At 42.8% G+C, this 20,889-nt stretch overlaps 1 protein-coding gene across 5 annotated transcripts in view; it reads left to right on the top strand.

Moving 5' to 3' along the window:
• The window catches only part of klhl5 (kelch-like family member 5), a 45,295-nt gene extending 24,631 nt beyond the window's left edge, over positions 1 to 20,664 (top strand). For all 5 annotated transcript variants that reach the window (XM_053419524.1, XM_053419522.1, XM_053419523.1 and 2 more), the window contains 12 exons: positions 1,302 to 1,490; positions 6,519 to 6,655; positions 7,059 to 7,255; positions 8,596 to 8,808; positions 12,964 to 13,150; positions 13,734 to 13,958; positions 15,142 to 15,217; positions 15,689 to 15,775; positions 17,132 to 17,206; positions 17,513 to 17,650; positions 17,790 to 17,961; positions 19,827 to 20,664. In XM_053419524.1, coding sequence (XP_053275499.1) covers positions 1,302 to 1,490; positions 6,519 to 6,655; positions 7,059 to 7,255; positions 8,596 to 8,808; positions 12,964 to 13,150; positions 13,734 to 13,958; positions 15,142 to 15,217; positions 15,689 to 15,775; positions 17,132 to 17,206; positions 17,513 to 17,650; positions 17,790 to 17,961; positions 19,827 to 19,889 — 1,759 coding nt within the window. In that variant the 3' untranslated portion in view covers positions 19,890 to 20,664. The remainder of the gene's footprint in view (positions 1 to 1,301; positions 1,491 to 6,518; positions 6,656 to 7,058; positions 7,256 to 8,595; positions 8,809 to 12,963; positions 13,151 to 13,733; positions 13,959 to 15,141; positions 15,218 to 15,688; positions 15,776 to 17,131; positions 17,207 to 17,512; positions 17,651 to 17,789; positions 17,962 to 19,826) is intronic.
• The last annotated feature ends 225 nt before the right edge of the window (positions 20,665 to 20,889 follow it).

Raw genomic sequence — 20,889 nt, 5'->3', positions numbered from 1 at the left:
GTTTGATGCTGATGAGAGTGTTGACAGTAAACTTTCAGACGGAGGGAAAATCTGAAAGATGCCTCCCGGAGCAGCATAGTCTGATGATAATTCTCTCTTGGTTTGTGATCACAAGTTACCCCTTTCACATTAACTGAAGTTATGTGATCCTGAATAGAAATATTCACAATATTGAACATATAAGGATGAAATCAAAAGGACAACCCATTAACTGGAAAATAATAAAATAACAGAGGACGTGCAGTAAATGCCACATACAGAGCAGACAAACATAGACAGTAACAGTAACTGGAGAAGTGGAATAACATCATATTATGTAACCACATTCCAAACATGTATGAAAATAACAAATTACCAAAGATGGAAAAATGCATTTCTCTTCTGCTGCTCGGGGATATCTTCCTTTGAGTATCACTACGTTTCTTATCTCTTTGGGCTGTCGAGTCAGTCCTGCCTCTTCTGCCGTTAAATAAAAAATGGAGGTAACAACTCAGGCTCTCATAAATTAAATGCTGGTTTGGGAGCCATGATGGCTGATGATTCACAGGGTAGGTATACATCAGTGCTTATCTTTGATGAAAACACACACACACACACACACACACCAGCCCTCTCTCTTATACATACACAAATCTCATCGGCTTTGACAGGAAGAATAAGACCTAACAGCCTTGGGCCTCTACACTTTCACCAGCCGATAACGAATGCTGAAGCCCCAAACTCTGCTTCGTTTCTAGTTGTCAGTGTAGTTACTTGGAAACTGGTTGCCATTAGGGAGCAGAGTAAATCACTGCTTATCCTATGGGCTCAGCTCCCACAGCTATTTAATTGGCAGCTTTTCTTTTAAGTGGGTTAAATTTATCTGGCCATTTACTCCTAGTAATTGGACCATTAAGGAGCTTTTGTCTGCTCCTGGCGACACACTGTAACCCTGCTCAAAGTAAAGAAGAGAGCTAATACATGTGAGGGAATGGCACAAAGTAGAAGGTGACACATGGAAGACATGGAGCAGCTGGTGTAGCTCTCTCCACACATCTGTCCCTTTGTCTTATACAAAAGAAAATCTGTGTCTTCACATGCACTCTAAGCTTCTGTCTCCTTGTCTTTGTTTTTCTGTGTGTGTGTGTGTGTGTGTGTGTGTGTGTGTGTGTGTGTGTGTGTGTGTGTGTGTGTGTGTGTGTGTGTGTGTGTGTGTGTGTGTGTGTGTGTGTGTGTGTGTGTGTGTGTGTGTGTGTGTGTGTGTGTGTGTGTGTGTGTGTGTGAATGTCGGTCCTTGTCTGCTTGTCACCGCGTGCATACAGGACGTCCAACAGCAGCGCCACACTCTCCTCGTGCATGTCGATGGAGCCGTGTGCATTCCCAGAGGACTGTATGTTCACCGCCATGTCCCACGCCGACCTCACCTTCCGCAAGATGGAGGGCTACCTGAGGAGCCGTCAGCTGTGTGATGTCATACTGGTGGCCGGAGAGAGGCGGATACCCGCACACAGGTAGGAGCAAAGAGAAGTGACACGTTACATATTTTGGCTACTTCCTCTTCTCTGCCGGTTTCATAAAACCTTCTGCGTGGTGTTAACAAACATGTGCACTCATGTGCATGTGGTACCACAAATACCTCAACGTCTGTACACAAACACACACACACACACCGATCACACAGGATACTGTTTGGAAATGTAGCATAACCACATTCATGCTTATGAAAGTCCCCTTTTTATCTCTGTAGACTCTGTCTCACATTTAAAAATGAGCCTCTGAATCATGTATCAAATATAAACACACACACACAGACACACACACACACACACACACACACACACACACACACACACACACACACACACACACACACACACACACACACACACACACACACACACACACAAACGTGCCTGTCATCCACCTCATAGGCCTCTCACTACCCTGTTCTGTGGCTGTCGCTCTCTGGGCATGTGGCCACTGGTGCAGCAGCACGGTCCATCTGCACGAGGATGAGACAGAGGAGCGGCCCTCCACTAGCAGAAAGACTCCTTTTCTCTCACCGCCTTCCTCTTCTGCCTCGTTTGATTTGGTCCTCCAGGCACAGATGGTGACAAACAAAAGACCCTGCTGTAGAAGAATCTTAATGGTGTATGTAAAAGAGAGTGGTTGGTGTCTGAAGCTGTGTGTGAGTGTGTGCGTGCCAGCAAGAGGGTGGCAGTGTGAAGACATCTTTGGTTGAAAGTGTTTGTTTTGTTTGCAATTGATTTAGTGTATGTGTAGGATAAAGGAGCTTTTCTGGGAACAAAACATACACCCCCTTACTCTCCCTCCCTCCATCTTACATGCACACAAACAAATGTAGCGTACGTGCTGAACACTGGGGCTGTGTATAGCTCCTTGTTTCTTGTGGAGTTTGTTGCAAACAGCAAAACTCAGGCTCAATATGTGCGTTCAAAATATATAGCACAGTTTTTTGTCTCTGGGGCTGTACCCTACAACACATAACCTTAAAGTAAAAAATGTTATACCCCCATGTGGACAATGCTACCTTTGATGATTATAGCTAATATTGCTGAAGAAAGTCGTGTGTACCATTGTTATGAATCAATATATGCTTCCACTGCATTAGAGACATTCCCACAGGATGCCTTAGACGCTTTAACATTAGTGTACCAATCAGTTAGTCTCCACCCTTTCTCTCGAGGCAGAAGATCTTTACTTTGTACTACTCGTCCAAGTAAGTTTTCGAGTGCATTGGGCATCATGTGGTGACCCACCAAACCAAAATGGGCTCATTACTCCCCACTGAGGGCTGGAGAGTTGAACAAACACGGAACTGCAGTTGTACCGGATGTTTTGTTTGTCTGTGACTTTGACCTGCTGCTGGTGGAGGGGATTACCAAACCCATTAGATTCACGCTCTGGTAGTCCACCCACTACATGTTGAGATGTTTCAGTCTGTACCAAAGAGGTGTACTGACCGCTGACAGATCGACTGATTGCAATGTTGCAGCCTCTCAATAAGCATCACTAAAACTGTGCAGCTCCTGTAGCTGTGTTTTTGAGTAAGTGTGGAGAAAAGTCTAAATTATGAAGTGAGTCTTTCCTACCACCCTCCACTTGTTTTTCATCTATCGGTTTTTCCACTTCTGTATCTCTACCAGGCAGCACATCCACAATCAAACAGATACAGTGTTCAGTTTCCCCTTCTTTCCTGAGACTAACTCATCTGTTTCCTGTTGTCATCACTCCGGCATTTTGTCTTCTCTGTGCTATCTTACTCTCCACTACAGTGTGACACACCGCCTGCCATGTCTCTGTCTTCACCACGCTGCATTTGTGTTGTGTGTAAAATAAATAGCCCACTACTGCATGCTCTTTGACTCGCTCACAGCTACACGTCTTTGACATCTCTGTCTCTAAAACACACACATGCACATACATACGCACTGCTCATCTGCGCTTTAGGCTATCTGTCAAGGTCCTAGTGTCACACTCAGTAATGAGATTATACACAACCACATAGCTCATACATATTCAGTGTGTGCGCACAATACACACACACACACAAGTCTGCTGACCATGAAGTCAACAAAGGACATGCAAACAGTGAAAACAGAAAATCAGTACGATTTAAGATAAATCAATATGGAAAATATAAAAAGAACGAATATGGGCATCAAACAGAGCTTTAATGAGAGATTTATTGTGATCAATATATGTCCTATAATCTGTATTTAACTCACGACTTGAAAAATAGTGAATCCTGTGGAGGATTAAAGAGACATCCCTCACTCACCACCTCATTTACGAAGACATTTCCAAGAGCAAGGAAGGAAAAATGCTAAATGTGAATTATTTAACAGTTACTCTCTGGTACTTTTTAACTACCTAGATATATACATGTGTGTGTGTGTGTGTGTGTGTGTGTGTGTGTGTGTGTGTGTGTGTGCGTGTGCGTGTGATGAACTTCATGGTGACATGAAAGGGTAATGGAATGTTGTGAGGGGAAAATTAAGTAAATGCCTTCTTCCAAGTGACCTTATAGATAATACTTCTCTGTCCTTCATCCGGCTTTCTCTTCATTTCGCCATCTATCTTTTTCTCACAACTCTTTATTTTTCATTGACCTTACATCAAACATGTTCCTCTCTTTCTTTTCCGTTTCTCCTCCACAAGCTCAGCTGCTGCGACCGACACATGTAAATTGAATAATCTCCCATCTGACCGTAGGGATTGGCATTTCAGTTTTTTGGTACATGCCTGCCAGGACTTGATTTGGCTGTGGTTGTGTCTTTAAAAAAAATAAAAAATAAAATAAAATATTTCGTTGAATTACGTGGAGAAATTAAGACTTTAATATCTCAACATAACAAGCCATGTGTAACTAAAGGCAGGGAGAGGTACAGATTAGTTAAAGCCCTTGAACAGGGGACAGTCAGGGTAAAAACATCTCTAGAGAGTTAGAGGATGTAATAACGAGACGGAGACTTGACACACAGCATAAGTGAAATTACAGTAGTGACCTTTGAGCAGCTTTGCCTTTTGTTATTAGTGTTTCTTTTCATTCTTCTTTCTTTGGAAAATATGGCATGGAATATCCGGATGTTAAGATGCCAACATCTAAATTCCTATAATTTAGAATCCCTCTAATAGCAAATGGACTATTTATATAACGCTTTTCAAGTCTTACTAACAACTCAAAGCGCTTTACAGTACAAGTCACATTCACGCACGCTTTCATACATTTTATATGCAGCGCTTTTTCAATCACACATTCATCCATTCATATTTAGTGTATAAGTGTCTAAGTAAACTTTGTCATGTGAACTTGAGGAACAACGGATCGAGCAACCAAGGAAAATTGCAGTTAAACGTCTGAAGCTCTAACTCTTAGTGCGATTCTCAGTGTGTACAAACATCTGGAGAGGCCTTAGGCACATGCAACGCTTTTGTTTGCACAGATTTGTTCTCCCTCATACCTCTACATCTCTTCGGAGAGGAATATGGAGGAGTATGGATAGAGGGTCCAAATATTAAGGATTCTAACAAGAGCCAGAAGTCAAATATTACTTGCAGTAATGAGCCATTTAATTCCTGTCTGCTGTACAGTACATGTAGGATTTTATAATTACAGTCTATTTACTCTATACTGTTGTTGGCCCTCCTATAACTATATGGAGAAGTGTGGAAGGTCCTAATGTTACAAGATGTGCACCTCTCTCCCTGCAATGTTTTGCATTGACCTTCAGTCGCCTTTATGTTAATGTGACAGAATTAATTCCAACTTGTGCTTTGCTGAAAGTTTTACAGAGATATGGCTAGGTTAAAAATAAGGGACGAAAATGCTTATTCAGACGAGAGACTGATGTATTAAGTTGTCGTCACAGTAATGTAAAGGGGCTTAAGTCTAAATCTGTCAGAGGCAACGATAGAGAATCCCTGTAAAACATGAAAGTCTTTGCTTGTTCTTGTGTGAGTCAGTGGAGACACCTTCCGTTTAGTATTCTGAAAACCTCACACATATGTGACGAGACATTATCTGTCACGGTTAATGCACACCTCATTATAGTTTTGTTATTGTTTGCCTGCTGGTGGCTGGCTGCAGTAGAGGTCATACACCTCCGCCTCCTCCATGTTAGTGGATGGGATTTGGGTCAAACTGAAAAGCTCAAACGCTACAGTTTTTCCTCAAAGATGGTTTCTGAAATTTTAGGTTTTTATCACACTGATGTAAGTTCATGTGGTTTTAATCCACCCTGAAAAAAAGGGTTAGGGTTAGGGTTAGGGTTGTTTTCAATTACTTATCTGATACTATAAATTTAAAGCTGGCTGAAGCGTCATGATTGACAGCTGAGACTGACTCATGATTGGTCGAATTTGTGTATTGGCGGGGCCTTGACACCATAGCTCCATCCCCAGATTGCTTCTGTGCAGACTCTGACTCCAAATAGCGTCTTCAGCCAAAGATGGCAGCGTTTGAATCTGAGATTTTTGGCTTCCATTTCTGGATAGTGGGAGGAAGTGGGGATGTGTCCTCTGTCTTTATATACAGTCTATGATCCTACCTCTTACATCTGCTCTATTAAATCTGCACCCCAGCCATGTGTGTAGTTCTGATTTCCCTCTCTTGCACATGTTTGGTCATAGTAGAAAACACATGCTTCTTGTGACCTTCAGTCATGTATCAGTAGACTGTGTAACCAACTGTCAGTTACTCTGACCACATCTGAACAATACAAACAGCCACATTGGAACTGGGAGAAAAAGGCCGTTGTAAAGAGGTGTAGAAGTATTTTCAGGACGTGCCCTCGGCACTCAGTCATTCACATTGAAGGAGGTGCAGCTGGTTTCTGAAGCTTTGAAACCAACAGACAAACGGGCTGATGCAGGATGTGTGTTGTCTGGTTGTGTCTTCATGTCCGGGCTGCTCTGTCCTTCTTCCCACACTTGTCTTGCCAGCAAGGTCAGAGTCCTCTGTTCCTCCATTACAGCTGTCCATCCTGACTAACGCCTGACACTCTCTCCTCCCACAGACTCATCCTCTCATCTGTATCCGACTACTTTGCGGCCATGTTCACCAGTGATTTGCTGGAGGCCAAGCAGGAAGAGGTGAAAATGGAGGGAGTAGACCCTGATGCGTTGTGGGTCTTAGTGCAGTATGCATACACAGGTACGCACACATGTACTGCAGTATTACCAGCGCCAAGGAGGTTTTGTTTTCATCCACATTTGTTTGTTATTTAGCAGAATTACTAAAAAAAGACAGATTTCCCTGAAATTTTGTTGAGGAAGAATCTATACGATTTTCGAGCAGATTTGTATAAATCTGCGGATCTAGCAATTTTTTCATTAAGGTATGGTGTTAGACTCTGGCAGAGGTATGTACTGTCCGAGCATCCCTATAGTTAGTAAATAAGTAAAAGTACTATTGTTGAACTATGCCACTATTGATTAAGCTGGATCCAGAATACTCTTTTTCATTGTCTTTAAACTGCCAAGATAGGACAGCATCTCTGGGTGCCTTTCTGTTCTTTATCTGTCTACTTCATCCCTTCCCTCTGTCTGTTGCTCAGGGCGTCTCGAGTTGAGGGAGGACACCATCGAATCTCTGCTGTCAGCCTCTTGCCTGCTGCAGTTGTCCGCTGTCGTTCAGGCCTGCTGCTCCTTCCTCATGAAGCAGCTCCACCCCTCCAACTGTCTGGGCATTCGCTCCTACGCTGACGCTCAGGGCTGTTGCGACCTGCAGAGGGCTGCTCACGCCTACACTATGGTATGTACCCGGCTGCTTTACATCTCTACCTCCTGCGCCTATAGAGTCGCCACATGCATGAAACATGATAAAATAATGATGTAGATTCAGGGAGACAGCCGATGTTATTTAATGTATTTGAAACCTGGTTCAGGTTCTCTGTCCCCTTTTCCTTTCACCACTATCCTTCTCCACCTCTGTTAAGTATCCCTCTCTGAGATGTTTTTGGTCATCTTCCAGCCTTGATGTTATTTTGAGAAACAAATTGGTTCATCTTTCACAAAGCGCCACACACCATTACCGCCACAATGGCTGTTTTCAGCAGCGGGTTGCTATGGTGACAGTGAAATAGCTCCTTCATCGACTTGATTATTCTTTTTCTTGCTCTCTCTCCTATCTTTTTACGTGCCGTTCTCCTCAACCAGCCTCCCTCTGTGCGTGTGTCTCCGTCAATGTCACTGTTCCTCCCTTTCTTTCTCTCTAAGTGGATTATTCTTAAACTTTAATATGCGGTAATTATGTCGTAAAGGTGGCTTTATCTGGGTTTGACTGTGGCAGTAATGAATTTCCACACATATATTTCCACACTCAGGAAAAACTCAAAGGATTGTTACGGAGCTACACAATAGCGTGACTTGGTAGAGAGCAGTGCAGCCTATTTAAGTGGGAACCAGGTCACATTTACATTTTCTTTCTCTCCTTTTATAGTTCCCACAAGTAATACTTCCCTAAACATAAAAAAAAGCCGAAATAAGAAAAAATAACTATGACCAACTTATTAGTCACAGTATAACACTAACAACCATTATTTCAATTATGATTGCCTTGCTTAGTGTCACTGTCCACACAATTACACACAATCTAAATTATATATAAAAAGATTCCTGGATCTGCCCACTGATCTGCATCTGCACCCAAATTCAGTGGGTTTGTTTTCCTGACCCACACAACAACCTTCCAAGTTTTGTGGAAGTCTATCCACACATTTTTGCACAATCATGTTAACTAACGCACAATAAGACAAACAAACACACATAAAAACAACCTCCTCGGTCGAAGTAGTAATGACAATGATGGTAGGTTGCAGCCCCACTCTCTCACCCTTTTTGCTCCAGCTTTCCTCATTCATCTTTCTCTGACCTTTCTCAAGCCCTCATTTCCTTTCATGTCACCACCTCCTCCCAACCCTTGATCTCCGTCTCCAGGCCAAACCTCCGGATTTATTTCCCCCCTTCTCAATTCTCCTCTCTCTTCTGCAATAAATTATTCATCGATTGTTACTCTTTAGAAACTAATTTGTCTTTTCCTCTCTACTCTTGCATTGATTTCGTCCGTTGTTTGACTATCTCTCCGCCCTATAGGATCACTTTTTAGAGGTGGTGGGAGGCCAGGAGTTCCTGCTGCTCCCAATGGACGAGATGGAGAGGCTGCTCACTTCTGATGACATCAACGTGCCTGATGAGGAGACTGTTGTAACCTCTTTGCTAACGTGGGTCGGTCATGACTGCACCACTCGGCAACCTCACCTACCCATGCTGCTTGCTCACATCCGCCTGCCGCTGCTGCAGCCACAGGTGAGAGCTGCCAAGAGCTACAACGTGCTATTTTTATTTAATAATTATCTAATAATCAGATTACAATTTTTCTGGTGCCTCACTGTGTCAATCTCACAGAGAATAGGACAATAATTCTAAACACTTGATTTTAGATTGATGTTGGCAGTGTTTATGTAGATGGGTCAGATCGGTACCACTTTCACACGTGGTGAATTTATTTTCTCTGTGGCAGCAGAATGTGTTACGCCAGACTTCAGAAACTCCAGTTTAATCTGGACTAACCAAAACACTTTAAAGGCTGAATAACTCTGAAAGAGTCATTATTTACAGGCATGCACATACTGGTCTTATATCAGGACCAATCCATTTTTTTCTCTCTCCAGATCATGAGAGAACCCTCAGCATAATTTTTCACTTGATTCACTTTTCAAAGATACTGAGCCTTATAATGATGGTGAAACTCTGACTACTGTTGAGTGTTGTCATAGTTATTCATGTCTTCTCATCTGTCAAAGCAGGAGGAGAGAGTTTGTGTTAGATTTCCTAGTAATGATCGGTTCCTTGTTTTCCACGGTCAAATTTTCTTCTTTTCCTCTTTCTGGCTCCAATCCGTCTCTCACTCTCTTTCATGAACCTCTTTAGGAAATTGCAGGGACTATAGTCATTACGCTAACTGTAGATCACAACCATTATTCCGTCAGTTGTGTGCTTGTGTTTGTTTTGTGTGTGTGTGTGTATCTGAGTGTGTGCACACATGTACTTCTACACTTCTCTCTCCTCTAACCACCAAGTGTAGCAGTGTCTCTTGCTGGTAATGTGATGCAGAGAAGTTTATATGCTAGGCAGAACCTCAGTTACTGCCTAAGGCATTGGAAACAGACAGACGCACACACACAGACATACACACACACTCACACACGCTTTTGAACCTTAATTAAGTGTGATATCCCTCTTAACTGCAGCTAAATTATCTGTTCTCTTCATCTCCCTCATGAGTCATTTCCCTCCCTATATATAAAGAAAGTGCCGAGATAAAACTCCCCTTGTGGCCTTCCTCTCCTCTCTACATCCTCTCAGCCTGCATCTATACATCTCCCTGTTTGTGCACTTGTGTGGTACACAGCGCGAACACTTCATATATACGGCTTTGCCCCAGTCAGCTGAAATCGCAAAGTAGCTGCAACATGTAACCAGGGAGAAGATGGATGGCAGAGAAGTACAGCTGGGCGGGTAGTGACAGAGGAGAGGGAGCAAAAATAAGAGACACAGAGCTGAGGATTGGTTCAGCCTTTAACAATGTATCACCACCAGCACCAAGCTTAACGGACAAATTAATCAACATCCAGCGACCTCAGGAGCTGTGAAATGACGTCTAAACCTCACACAGACAACCAATCAATTTTCATCAACCAATTAGTCAGTTCTCTATCTAGGCCACCATGCGATTTACTCATCAAGTGGATGTCAATTCATCAGATTAATACCTTTTAATCCCGGCTCCCTATTACCACTGTCTCACACACACAATCTGCTCAGCATCTGTGGCCGTAAATCAATGTGAACCAAACAGATATAGTGTATACACAGTGCAGAAAGGACAGAGTTAGTTACAACATATCTTCTGATCACATCCAATGTGTTTGTAGTTAGTCACAATGACCAAACTGAGTGAAAAGCTGAGCATCATGTGTGGATGGGCGGTGGCTTAACACAATAATCGCTTCCATATGGGGATAACGGCCCATGTTCAGGCAGTTTCTTCAGATTGATTAAAGAATGAAACAGGAACGCTGAAGAGGAAATGTGTGCTTCCCCTTTCACATTTCTCACGCTGTGTGTAAAAGCAAGAGGAGGCGGTTTTCTGACAAGCATGAAGAAGAATCTAAGTGTGTGTGGGTTTCTTCATCAACCTCATGACACGCACACACAGAAAGCAGAAGTAAGATTCTAAGTTTTTCTATACACTGATGAAAAAAACGATTAAAACCTAAATGCAAATTCTGTTTCCAGGAAAAAAAATTGAACTTAGATTTTTCTTTTCTTCATATATGCTTGAACAAGACAAAACGCGATGCTAGGATGCTAATGCTCAGTGATATGAGTGGGTGAGATGCTTACATGCCAACATTTACACTAAACACAGCTATTTAGAACAAGTTTTTTTTCAGAAACCAAAGTATTGGACACAATTAAAAACTGACAGTGATGCTAGACGATTCAGGATTCAGGGTTCAGGGATCCCTAGGACTGTTAAGATTTATTCTCTGAGTACCATGAATGTCTTTGCCAAATTTAATAGCAATCCAATCCTATAATAAAACCCTGAATGTCACACTCATGGTGGAAGTGATGTGATCACAGTCATTAGGATTCATCCTCTGGGGATTGTGACTGTCAATCCATCCAGTTGATTATCAAAATACAAGCAGATTGATTTTCAGAGGATTGTCTATCAATCCATCTAATGTATTGACTTCTTATCCTTTGAGGGTCGATGGGCTGGAACCCATCCCAGTTATCATTGGGCGAGAGACGGGGTACACCCTGTATTGCAGAGCCAACATACAGAGACAAACATTCACACAGACGCACAACTTTTAGATGAGCATAAACTGCATTCCTTTGGACTGTGGGAGGAAACCAGAGTGCCCAGACAAAAGCCACACAGACACAGGGTGAACACACAAACTCAACAGAGAACGAACCCAGAGCCCAGAAGGCTTCCTGCCTCAGATGTGACAGTGGTAACCACCGCTGCACCGTGCTGCCCAACTTCTTGTTTAAATGACTGATATTGTGAGCTCTACTGTTGTGGTGCTTGTGTGTAGTGGATAATGTAAAGCCTGGCTTTGCATTAAAAGTTGAGACAAAGGGCAAGTGATAGATGTTAAATAAAAATGAGAGAGGGGGATGGCCAGGTTATGATTTTATGTGTAAGGAAGTGAGTGTGTGTTATAACTGGACGAAGAACCCATCTCTTCTGCGAAGTGTGAAATGAAACTGAGAGAGCAGCACAATTTTGTGGAAAAGAGGAAACACTGCAGGAGTCGCCCTCCATATTTATCTTTCACAGCTTGATGGGTCAATAACACAGAAGAGGACAAACGCCTCTCTACCGTGGTCCTTGTTTATCTCACATATACACAAATGAATGCCGCAATAGGGTTCACCCTAATTTGTGCCTCTGTGATTATACATGGAATTGGAGTGTGGGTTCACCCTGGCGTGTAAGCTGCTTATCCATTTAACATGCTTGCTTTACTCTCTCCACGTCTGGCTGGGAAAAGTGATTTTCCCTTTTTTTCGTGGTTTTGGGAATTATGGGACACAGCACAGAGGAAAACTGAGAGTGTAAAAATAACCTAGCAGCCATTTGTGCACATTCTGGAAAGTTCAAATAATTTTGATTGTAAGAAATCAGGCTTGTCTAGAACCTCTGCTGCTTTCGATCTAATGACTCACGCACACGTATGCAAACAAACACACACCTATCTAAATGTAAATGTTACATTTCTAGTCTTCCTGCCTTCTGGGAAAACTTGCTTCTCGCTGCGCTGCCTCTCTCACAGCCACTGATTTCCTGTGGAAGGATTGAAACCCCTCCTGCTACAGCCCCTGGCTCTCTCTCTCTGTGTGTGTGTGTGTGTGTGTGTGTGTGTGTGTGTGTGTGTGTGTGTGTGTGTGTGTGTGTGTGTGTGTGTGTGTGTGTGTGTGTGTGTGTGTGTGTGTGTGTGTGTGTGTGTGTGTGTGTGTGTGTGTGTGTGTGTGTGTGTGTGTGTGTGTGTGTGTGTGTGTGAGCCTTGCATGCCAGTGAGTGTGTTCATAGATGAGTTTAGAGGGTATGGACTAAAAACTGATGAGATGTTCAGGACAGATTAGTCCTCTAGTGTGTCAGATGATCAGTGTGTACATGCTCTTTGTCTATGTGTGTGTGTGGGCCTGTGTGTGCACACTAATGGCTGCTGGTCTGATTTAATCTCTGAATCAATGAGAGAACAGCTCTCTGTCGACCATCAGACCTCCACAATCCACAATCAGTGACAACATCGTAACCCACACTGGCCCTCACCCACAGTACACACATGTTCCCCCGCATTTGTTTCAGCTGCTCGTTGACAGAAGGTGTCACGTGTCCCTGTGTGTTCATGTGGGAGTTTTTTTGTTTGTGTTCAGTTCTTGGCAGACCTTGAGTCCAACCCTCTGCTGCGGGACAGTGTGGAGTGCCAGCGGCTGCTGATGGAGGGGATGAAGTATCACCTCTTGCCGCAGCACCGGCCCCTGCTTCAGAGTCCTCGGACCCGACCTCGCAAGGCCACCGTAGGAGCCATGTTCGCTGTGGGTGGCATGGACGCCACAAAAGGTAGAACAGTCACAGGCACAAATCTACACACTACTAGACAGTACACTACATATTCAGTTTATAAGGTGCAACCAGTGCAATACCGAGGAGGTGATAGCAGTGACATCCCGAGGAAACATGGGCTTTGTCTGTCTCAGCTATCCATTTAGACTTTTCAACCAAAGTTGCCTGAAATACGAGCAGAAGAGCATATCTGACAGTTTGACAAGAACTGCATAAAATAACAAAATAGTCTTTGAAAAAATGTTATTTGATGTGTACTTTGTATTTTTCAATTTAGTCCATGTCCCATTCACTAACATAGATGAGGCAGGGGTTATGGCCTATACCTCAGCTGGCTTCACTTATGGGGAGCTGTCATCCATCTTCATATACCGTTTGTGGGTAGAACTGGCTAAATCTAATAGTATAAATCCAATAGCTCTGCAGTAAATCCTCCCTTCACGAAGGTTTTGATGTTCTGATTAGATTCAAGATTAAAACAGGGCCTCGCACTGCAGCCTCCAGAATTACCACACAGTTAAATCAACAGCTGTAAATTCGAGAGCAGAATAATAATTTTCTGTGTTTGCGTGTTTTCCAGGTGCTACAAGCATTGAGCAGTACTGTCTGCGTCAGGACAGCTGGAGGCAGGTGGCCACCATGAGTGGACGGCGTCTCCAGTTTGGTGTCTCTGTTCTTGACGGCCGTCTCTACGTGGTGGGCGGCCGAGATGGACTTAAGACCCTTAACACTGTGGAGTGTTACAACCCACACAGCAAGACGTGGAGCGTCATGCCTCCCATGTCCACACACAGGCATGGCTTAGGTGAGCAGCCTTTTTGGAACACAAATGTGATTTACATACGAACGATAGCGTGTCCACCCTTGTATCATGTTTCCATCCCTGCTGATGGGGCTGGAGCAAATATATTCATGTGACTTGACGTAGGACGGAACTCCAGCTGGTATCCTTCAAATGGGAGACAGGAGACAGATGTTAGGGGCTGAAAAATATGGTTAAAAAAGACTCCCACTCGTATGAATGGTTGGCTGATATACCCCTTACCCGTTGCTATGAATCACAGCTGTTTGTAGGATTCAGACATGCTGCAGTTTGTCCAGTAGGAGACAGAGAGATGGAGTTGAAGTTCAGAACATTATGGTCAACCTTCTTCATCATATACAAACGTGTGGTTTGGTTTTTTTGAAAGCACAAAATGAACCTGAATGGATGAATAAATGTCTCTGATACTTGGCAGATCCAGTCTCTATTTCTCGTGTTTATCTATCAGGAGGCAAAGGTACGTCATTGGTCAGGAGCAGGAGGTGTGTGGGGTGTGCAAAATGTCATTGGATTAACCCTGGTAGTTCACTAACAACAGAAAACTGCTCAATGTAAATATTGAAAAGGAATGAGAAATATCAGTCCATTTCAAACAGGGGGGTGTTGTTAGGTTTTCTAATTGGTTTTCTCCCAAGCCACTTTAATCTTGAGTGTGGATCCTGGCTCTTAATCAGCTTTTTGTAAGAGGATTGATTAAAGTTTTTCAAATTCTAATCCTGGCATCATACAATGCACTTCCAATTTGAGAGAAAATACACCGATAATTGAGTTTTAGAGGTCAGAGGTCAGTTCAAGCCCCAGAACTCCTCTATAGCAGATTGATTCAGTGTCATGCTCAAGGACACTTCAGCAGAGTGGATTTAACCTGTGTACATGAAGGACAGTCTCCCTACTCATTGTGCAAAACTACTATTCCGATTACAATATTCTTTTAGGCATGCTGTGCTGGTGTGGGCGTGCGTGTGTGTGTGTGTGAAGGGAGGCAGGCATCAAACACACATCTGGCAGCACAGATGTTTGCGCTGATAAATCCTTTGAGTATGGAGGTGTCAACATGCTGCTAACTCCGTACACTTATTGCCCCGGGTATGGCCGCATGTCCGAGCCGATATTGTTTTGGTAAGCTGCCATGAGTTAATCCTGCTCACGTGGTTGTGCACTGCAGGTGTAGCCGTCCTGGAAGGCCCCATGTACGCAGTAGGAGGACATGACGGCTGGAGCTACCTCAGCACAGTGGAAAGGTGACGGGTTATTTCACACAGCTGAAGAAACACTGTTTTTAGAAAGAGATGTTGCTGCAGAATGGTGCAGCTGCACATATATAATGTCATAGCTGCACTTATCACTGCGTTTCACCACTTATTGTGAATCTGTAGTAACCGTGATCAATAATACACATTTAACTATTGAATAATCTGTCAATGGTTTTCTAAATTATTCAATCGGTTTATATAATGCCATAAAATTGTGTAAATTTTTGACCTAGTCCAACTTAACATCTTACAATTAAATTTTTTTCCAACCAACAGACCCAATTTACATAAAAAGGTTGTAATATTCAAGATTGAGAAGCTGGAATAAGACGCATTTCACATAACAATCAATTTACCCTGAAGAATAAATCAATTATCCGTCAATTTACTAATTGATGAAACAGATGTGTTGAAGTACTACTCCATAACATTTAAGACTGGTTACTCTCTTTGTACCAGGTGGGATCCCCAGGCTCGACAGTGGAGCTTTGTTGCAAGTATGGCTACACCCAGAAGCACTGTGGGAGTAGCTGTACTCAATGGCAAGTAAGTGAGAACACAAATCCTTTAAATCGACACAACATCAAAGTTAAAGATTAACTACTGGTGCACGGCCTGCAGCAGATGTGACAGTGGTAATGTTTTTCAGCACCTCTTGCTCCTGTTCATGCTGAATCCATTTGTCATGAGACTCTCTGGACAAATTAATCTGCTAAATGAATGTAATGTAATGTTATGACTGATTTTAGGTTCTTTATATTTTTTCTCTGTCAGAAAATGTCATTTATTTTTGGTTTAAAAACAGCAAAACATGTTACAAATCTGAGGTTAATCAATAATGTGTTTTACGTCCTCCTGCATGAGCAATATAACCATGTACATTGAACTTTTGCTGTATTGCTTTTGATGAAATTATATTGGAATAATTATTGATATTGTTTTAACGCCCAGCCCTGTTAGAGTCGTAGTATAGGTCAAAGCTGTAGATTCACCTTTGTGGTCATTTTGAAGGCTGCAGTTTCTGATGCTTTTTAATTGTGTTGTGTTAAACAGGCATTTGTTTACATTGTTATTTTCATCTTATTTGTAATAAGCTTTGTAAGTTATGCTAAATAACAGAGATACCTCTCAGTATACTGCAGTGCAGTTTAACAGCAGTGCCACAAACTGCATCCTCCAAAGTTATCATTCAGACAAGTCAACACGTCAATAAAAAAGCTGAACTTTATAACCTCCACGTAGGGAGGATTTATTGCAGGATTGTTGTACTGGATCACTTTTAACTAGGTGTTTCTAATAAATTGCCAACGGAGAGTTTTAATAGTCTGGGTTGATAAGTTCGGGGCTTGAATCTCCTCATTTGCCCCAGAATTCTCCAGCAGCAGACAGGAGCTTATTAAAATTGCAGCATTGCACCGTTGTTCTTCTTATTTTCGTGCCTCGGGGAGACACTAGAGAGAAAGGCTTTGTAGATGCTAATTAATATGGAAACAACTGGATTGGGTTATCCGTGCCCAGCAGTCGTGTATGCGCGTGGCATTTATGTGTTGTGTATTCTCTGGGCTTGCCTGATGGAGCTCATTACTTGCTTGACTGGCTCTGATGCCTTGCTTTCTTCACCCCCCCGAAACTCCATATCCATGGATGCACGTACACACACACACATAAAGACACGCACACACACACATACAAAGTGTGAGTGACTGCTTGGGGTTGTGAGGCCCCATGAGTGTTGGCATGAATACACAAACACACACATGTACCATCTGTTTAAGTGTCACTTAATTGAAAAGGGACTTCCTGAGTCCAGAAATGTGTGTCGTGTTTTGTGAGGCCGGCGTTTTCTTGTGTCTGTGTGTGTGTGTGTCCACTGAGGTAGCACCATCTTCCTGTCTTCCTCAGGTTGTATGCGGTAGGAGGTCGGGATGGCTCATCGTGCCTGCGCTCAGTGGAGTGTTTCGACCCCCACACCAACAGGTCAGAGACGAGGGACTTCATCTGACCAGAATGAATTGATGTCTCCTGCTTTATCTCTCGCTTTAGTTACCGACAGATCGGAGGAGACAGCTCCTGAGAGGGATGCCAGAGCAGTCCCCATTCAAACAACATCAGCAGTATAGTTATAGTTTCCACTGGAGTGGCCGAGAGGTTGTTCTTATTAGTCCCTGGCCAATAATCCCCTTTCAAAAGAAAACAAAGCAAATTTTTGAAGAGTTTAAGTTGGCAAATTTGTATTTTTTCTTCAGTTTATGTGATAGTCTCCCTTTTGTTTTTCTTCCACAGGTGGAACAGTTGTGCTCCTATGGCTAAAAGACGTGGAGGCGTGGGTGTGGCCACATGGCATGGCTTCCTGTATGCCATCGGAGGTCACGATGCTCCGGCCTCTTCCCTGGCGTCTCGGTTAAGCGACTGTGTGGAGAGGTGAGTCCACTGGTTACTGTTTCCTGCTGTTGTCAGCCAAGAAGAAGAAGAAGAAATTGAATGTGTTTGATGTAATAATTAAGTTTATTGTGCAAACCCATGTAAATGAGTGTGTGTATGACGCGTGTGTGTGTGTCAGGTACGACCCTCAGACAGACGTGTGGACGGCAGTCGCCCCGATGAGCATCAGCAGAGATGCAGTTGGTGTTTGTCTCCTTGGCGACCGGCTCTATGCTGTGGGCGGTTATGATGGACAGGTGTACCTCAATACTGTAGAAGCCTACGACCCCCAGACAAATGAGTGGACACAGGTATACACACATGAACGCAATGGTAAAACACGCACATGCACACACACCAATCATGTATCTAGAGTAGTACTCACATAGATAGCAGATTAATATATGTATGAACTCATATATACACTATATAAAGACACATTGACTATAGTTTGTAAAAACAAGTAATGAACCATGACGTACAACAATACAAATGTTACATAAACACACAGTTACAGCTTCCCTCCCACTTAACTTGTCATTTTGTAAATGTCTGCTTTCCTCATGCTAATGTTGTCCTAGTCCCTCCAGCAGCAGGAGATAGAGACGACTGTTTCAAACCTGAACGATCTCATTCAGCTACAGTCCATCACACTTCGGTTTATCTCCTGTGTAGCCTCAGAGGATTTCCAACCCCAGTCACTGGAAATCTCCCATTTTAGAAAATCACACCATGCTGAGAACAAGAGAGGGAGCATATGTAGGCAGATACAGAAAACTGAGAATGGTCCGACATGCAAACAGGTCAAACCATTAAATGTGGCCTATGATCATTGTCAGACACTAAAACCAACTTGTGTTGTCCTGTCATCGCATCACTTAACGTTATGTGACTGGCAGTTTGGACTGTAGAAGCAGTAGCCCACAAAAACAAAGAAAAACACTAAACAAACAACAATTCACTAAGAACAAAACATATTTTCTTACTCCCCGAATCACATTTAGCTTGAAGTTAGTGGAGGGAATACACAGGGTTGTTGATTTAATTATAGTGCATAAAATTAAACCTTACAGACCAATGGTTCCCAATCCCCAAAATACATCTGAGGTGATTAACAGAATAGCAAAGCAGGGATAACAGTATTGTTTTTTCCAAACTGAGGCAAGACAAACCCTATTTAATTATTGGGCACATTTCTCGATGTAATAAAACGATAAAAGACAAACCTTACAATGCCAGATGGATACTTAAATTTTGGGGAGGTTTGTTTGAGCTGTGGTGTAAAGGAGCAAAACACTGCTGCTCCATGTTTACTTTGCACTCAGGGAACAGTATGAGGGATCATACAGTATCATATATACATTCAGTCCATTACCACTGAAGGATTTACAGACAAGCAGCAGTACTCTAACGTTTTCTGATGCATTGGGGGACAGTGAAGAGACACTGGTGTGATGTGTTCACTTTTCTTGGTCTTTTACTCCAGCAACAGGTTTCTGAATGAGTGTGAGTTTCACTGAAGTGGGTTTTTATGGGGGAGACCTGAGAAAAGCACATTAATCCAAACTACTGGAAATTAATTGACTTTGTTTTCTGAGTCACGATGAGCGATAAGATAAATACTGATCTATGCATTATCCAATACTTTTAAAACTAGAATAGTACTCAGTAGAGCACATACCTCTGCCAAGGCCCAACAGTCTCCTTAAATCCCTTTAAGCTGCAACAAATTAAACACATTCATAGATATCAGTCCCTGAAATATGCCTGACTTTTTTCATCCAGATTCAGGAATTATTCTTTGGGAAATCTGTGAAAATGTAAAAGAAAGTGGATAAAAATCCTCCATCTGCCTTTTAGTCCGAGTCTGTGCCAAATCTAATGGGTTCTCTTTTGGCCCATGTCCCATCCTCCAACAAAGTTATGTTGAAAACTGTTTAGAAATTGTTCTGCGTAATCCTGCTGTCAAACAAACAAACAGACAGGGGTGAAAACATAGCCCCCTTGGCCGAGGTAAAGATGTCATAAACACAAATATTTACCTGAAATGTTCTAACCCAGGTTGTAAGCCGTCAGAACAACAGGAAACTTTACTCTCAGATTCAGACAAACGTAGTGTTAGCCGTTGATGTCCAGCTCTGACTGAGAATCCTGTGTTTGACATGTTTTCTCTCAGGTGGCCCCTCTGTGTCTGGGTCGGGCGGGAGCGTGCGTGGTCGCCGTCAGACTGAAAACATAAACACCGACAGTGGACGTCTCTGGGACTGATCCTGGTGCGGCTCAAAGACCCTCCTCACGGACACTTAAACCAAGAGATGCATCTGCCCACTGGAGAAAACAAGAAGCTCATTATCGAACTCTTTTACACAGTGGTAGGTGTTACTCGTAGGCGGAGTCACATTGTACTCAATCATTCGTTTAAATGTCCTGAATGTGTCGGAGGAAGATTCAGGGTGGAGTCGGGTTTCTTGTAAAGTTTCCGCAGTTGAACATCCTGATAACTTCTGCCACAGAAGTGAACTGCCACCGATACGTACCATGAAGAGGAATCTGCAGTGTTTATCTGAGCATGGCAGAACAGCTGTCTCACAGCTTTTTTTTCTTGCCTATTATTTTGTTCTTGTAGACAAGACGGGACACACACACAGTCACACACAGACACACAGAGTCAAACCTTACATGCCTGCTTTCAGCTTCTATTTCTGCTGACAGAAAGGTGAGCGAGACAGAGAGGGATTGTCAAGACGGCTGAGATGCCTCATCACTTTTTGCTCTCAGCTATCCTAACAATATCTGATAGTGTGTATTGATGCTATTTTAACATATTCCCTATTATTTTTATGCTGCAGTTGGCAAGTGCTCTCCTCCTGTTCTCCTGCCTATCTCGCTCGCTGACAGATAAAAGAAAGACTTTTGACATAATCAGCACAACCTTATGAACAACTGTACTGTAAGCAACTCTGGGCCAATTTTTTTTAAGTCCAAAGCCCATCATCATGCTTTATGTAATAATTCTGTGTTGCATCAGCTTACATCAGAACCATACAGTATCGTCTCATATGCAATTTATCGTATCTCTTTTACAAGCTGCACTGGCAAATTGTCTCACTTTGTTCTTTATATTTTGTCTTTTTAAATGATTTCATTCAAATTTTTCACAATTGAAGTGCAGTGAACTCTGTCAGCAGGTTTATAGTCTTGAGTGATAATAACAGTCATAACACTGTGGCCCCTTGTTG

This window comes from Pleuronectes platessa, chromosome 3 (assembly GCF_947347685.1).
Source record: "Pleuronectes platessa chromosome 3, fPlePla1.1, whole genome shotgun sequence".
NCBI classification, from domain to species: Eukaryota; Metazoa; Chordata; class Actinopteri; order Pleuronectiformes; family Pleuronectidae; genus Pleuronectes; species Pleuronectes platessa.
This window is presented reverse-complemented; position numbering and strand designations above follow the sequence as displayed.